General features: G+C 35.8%; 1 protein-coding gene across 1 annotated transcript in view; it reads right to left on the bottom strand.

Moving 5' to 3' along the window:
• The window catches only part of LOC123007731 (peptidyl-prolyl cis-trans isomerase CYP95-like), an 86041-nt gene that overhangs the window by 19424 nt on the left and 62412 nt on the right, over positions 1 to 4205 (bottom strand). Inside the window, exon 3 of the mRNA XM_044403150.1 lies at positions 57 to 950. Within this exon, the coding sequence (XP_044259085.1) occupies positions 57 to 948 (892 nt within the window). The 5' untranslated portion in view covers positions 949 to 950. The remainder of the gene's footprint in view (positions 1 to 56; positions 951 to 4205) is intronic.

Genomic DNA, 4205 nt, shown 5'->3' with positions numbered 1-4205 from the left:
CGAAGCCGCTCGCCCCCTTTAATTTTTATTTTTTACATTTTTGAATTCTAACTCACCGGAAGGGTTGTCAGCACTGGAGCGGCGTTCATTAGCCGGCGGTTCCTGAAAAGTCAACGTAAGACTTCCCCTAGGACTTCGTCCACAATCCTCCGCATTCAGCGTGCTTCTAGCAATGCTTCCTCTTGGACTTCTATTTTCGCCGACACTTTCCGGCCCAATACTCCCCCTGGGACTTCTATCACTTACATATTCCCCCGCTATGCTTCCTCGCGGACTTGTTCTAACACAAAGACTTTCCGGGGCAATACTCCCTCTTGGACTTCGGTTGCTCTCCTTGTCTTCTTTGTGCCAAATTGTGGACTCAGATGGTGTTAAACTCGTCCGTGGGGTTCTGTTCGAGTCCGGAACGAGACTATTTCTAGGACTTCGGTTGAATTCTGGTGCTAAATTCGCTATACTGTGTCTAGGACTTCGACTAGATTCCGGAATTAGACTGTTTCTAGGACTTCGATTAAAACTATCCGGCACTAAACTATTTCGTGGACTTAACGCAGCATCCGGCACTAAACTATTACGTGGACTTCGCGAGTAAGTGTCATTTGGCACTAAACTATGTCTTGGACTTCGCAGATTTGACGTTTCCGGGACTAAACTATTTCTAGGGCTTAAAACGTCCGGTGCTAGACTGTGTCTAGGACTTCGGAGATTTTCATGTTCTGGAAATTGGGAATCTAGGGATATGTCAGGAATGATACTATGTCTAGGACTTCGGTTTATTTCGGGTGCTAGGGTGTTCCTGGAGGCTCTTTCACTGTCAACGGGTGAAACTGCGATGCTTGCGCGTCGACCGGGACTTGTACCCGCAGATCTAGAAGGCCGGGTTTGGGGCGACGAAGCAGTGCTTCGGGACGCTCGTCGGCGACGAGACGAGGTGCTTCGGTGCAGCATTCCTGAAAAAATGTGGAAAATAATGCTGAAACACTATATTACATAACGAGATGGAAAGTGTTTCATTTCTATAACAGAAGGTTAGTAATGAGACAATTTCCAACCATCGCCAAGGTTAGAAATGTCAACATTACGTATTGTAAATTGCGTGTTTAAACTTTTGGATAATTTCTTGAAAACCTCGCCTCTAATGCTAAAATAGTAATTTACACAAGGAGGTGGGAAGTGTTTCATTTCTGAGGTAGGTAATAGAGGTAGATAACAGACATTCGCCAAAATTAAAAATGTCACTTTTGTAAAATTTCATAAAAAAAACAACCTCTAATGCTGAAATACTATATTACATAACAAACTGGAAAGTGTATCAAGGTTTACCAAGGTAAATAGGAAGTGTTTCATTTCTGTTGAAAAATAGGTAATAGAGGTAGGTAATAGACATCACCATGCTTAAAAATGTCATTTTTGAAAAATTTCATGAAAAACCAGCCTCTAATGCTAAAATAGTATTCTACTTAACGAGGTGGCAAGTGTTTCATTTCTCTTGAGAGGTAAGTAATGACATCGCCAAGGTTAAAAAAGTCAATTTTGGAAAATTACTTAAAAAAACAGCCTCCATTGTTGAAATACTATATTACGTAACGTGGTGAGAAGTGTTTCATTTCTGTCAAGAGGTAGGTAATAGAGGTAAGTAACCACATGTCCAAGGTTAAAAATGTCGCTTTTGGAAAAAGCCAACCTCTAATGCTCAAACACTATATTACATAACGAGGTGGGAAGTGTTTCATCTATGTCGAGAGGTTAATGGAGATAGATAATAGACATCGCCGTAATTAAAAATGTCACTTTTGAAAAATTTAATGAAAAACAAGCCTTTAAAGCTGAAATACTATATTACATAACAAAGTGAGAAGTGTTTCATTTCTGTCAAGAGGTAGGTAATGGAAGTAGGTAAGGACATGTTCAAAGTTAAAAATGTCGCTTTTGAAAAATTTCTTGATAAGCCAGCCTCTAATGTTAAAATACTATATCACACAACGAGGTGAAAAATGTTTCATTTTTGTCAAGAGGTACGTAATGACATCGTCAACGTAAAAAATGTCACTTTTGGAAAATTACTTGAAAAACCAGCCTCCAATGCAGAAATACTATATTACATAACGTAGTGAAAAGTGTTTTATTTTTGTCGAAACTTAGGTAATAAAAGTAGGTAATAGAGCTAGGTAACAGTTAAAATGTCATTTTTAGCAAATTTCATGAAAAACCAGCCTCTAATGCTGAAATCATATATTACATAAGGAAGTGGGAAGTGTTTCATTTTTTTAGAGGTAGGTAACAGAGCTAGCTAACAAACATCGGCAAGGTTAAAAATGTTATTTTTGGAAATTTTCATTAAAAAACAGTCTCTAATGCTAAAATAGTATTTTGCATAACGAGGTGGCAAATGATTCATTTCTGTCGAGAGGTAGATAATGACATCGCCAAGGAAAAAAATTTCACTTTTGGAAAATTACTTGAAAAACCAGCCTCTAGTGCTGAAATACTATATTACATAACGAGGTGGAAAGTGTTTCATTTCTGTTGAGAGATAGGTAATAAAGGTAGGTAATAGACATCGCCATGGTTAAAAATGTCATTTTTGGAAAATTTCATGAAAAACCAGCCTCTAATATTGAAATCCTATATTACATAACGAGGTGGCAAATGTTTCATTTTTGACGTGAAATAAGTAATGTCATCGCCAAAGTTAAAAATGTCACTTTTAGAAAATTTCATGAAAAAATAGCCTCCTATGCTAAAATACTATATTACATAATGAGATGGGAAGTGTTTTATTTCTGTCGAGAGGTAATAGAGCTCGGTAACAAAAATCGGCAAGGTTAAAAATGTCATTTTTGGAAAATTTCATAAAAAAACAGCCTCTAATGCTAAAATAGTATTTTACATACTAGGTGAGAAGTGTTTCATTTTTATCGACAGGTAGGTAATGACATCGCCAAGGTTAAAAATGTCACTTTTAAAAATTTTCATAAAAAACAGTCTCTAGTGCTGAAATACTATATTACATAACGAGGAGGGAAGTGTTTCATTTCTGTTGAGAGATAAGTAATAGTGGTAGGTAATAGACATCGCCATGGTTAAAAATGTCACTTTTAGAAAATTTCATGAAAAAACAGCCTCTAATGCTGAAATCCTATATTACATAACGAGGTGGTAAGTGTTTCATTTTTGTCGTGAAGTAAGTAATGACATCACCAAGGTTAAAAATGTCACTTTTGGAAACTTCATAAAAAACCAGCCTCTAATGCTAAAATATTATATTACATAACGAGATGGAAAGTGTTTTATTTCTGTCAAAAGGTAGGTAATGGAGCTAAGTAACAGATATCGGCAAGGTTAAAAATGTCATTTTTGAAAAATTTCATAAAAAAACAGCCTCTAATGCTAAAATAGTATTTTACATAACGAGGTGAGAAGTGTTTCATTTTTATCGACAGGTAGGTAATGACATCGCAAAGGTTAAAAATGACACTTTTGAAAATTTTCATAAAAAACAGCCTCTAGTGCTGAAATACTATATTACATAACAAAGTGGGAAATGTTTCATTTCTGTTGAGAGGTAGATAATGGAGGTAGGTAATTGACATCGTCAAGGTTAAAAATGAATAAAATAAAATTTGCGAGTGGGTGTTTTTCAGGTCTGGAAGCTAATATCGTGTGCCTCCTTGAGGATCGAGTCCTAATTATCGGAGTTTCCAAGTGCTGATTTTCTTGTTAATTTAGTAGACTTAGTTGGTTTTTTCGAAAGCAACCCAATTACGAGGAGACATCAACTGAATCGATTTATTACTTTTCAGTTTAATGAACATCGACTAGTTGAAGTTTTCTCATTTTCAAGATAAATCATGAAAAAAAATAATGCAAAACAAAAATTTTAATAGCATGGTAAACAATTTTTTGTGTGACTCTCGAGTCTCTGAATTGCATTTTTTTTGTTAATTTTTTTTTTGGTGGTGAAATCACATAATTTTTATTATTGATGAAATAAAACGTTGGGCGTAGGCCACTCTCTCTATAAATGGAAATGATTGAACTCTGGAGGAAATTTATTTCGGTTTTCTCTCTACCCCAAACTTCGATCAAGAACCGTCAAATTTATTTCACTTTTCCACCAACGCATTTTTCCCAACGCCTGGTTTTTGACGTGCAAACTTTGAAATGAGTTTCTTGCAGCTATTTTGAGAATTGTTATAAAAAAA

The sequence above is a fragment of the Tribolium madens genome, unplaced genomic scaffold (genome assembly GCF_015345945.1).
Source record: "Tribolium madens isolate multiple individuals breed KSU strain unplaced genomic scaffold, Tmad_KSU_1.1 Scaffold_3;HRSCAF=73;Tcas5.2_LG2, whole genome shotgun sequence".
NCBI lineage: Eukaryota > Metazoa > Arthropoda > Insecta > Coleoptera > Tenebrionidae > Tribolium > Tribolium madens.
The sequence above is the reverse complement of the archived record's forward strand: the minus strand, read 5'-3'. Positions and strand labels throughout refer to the sequence as shown.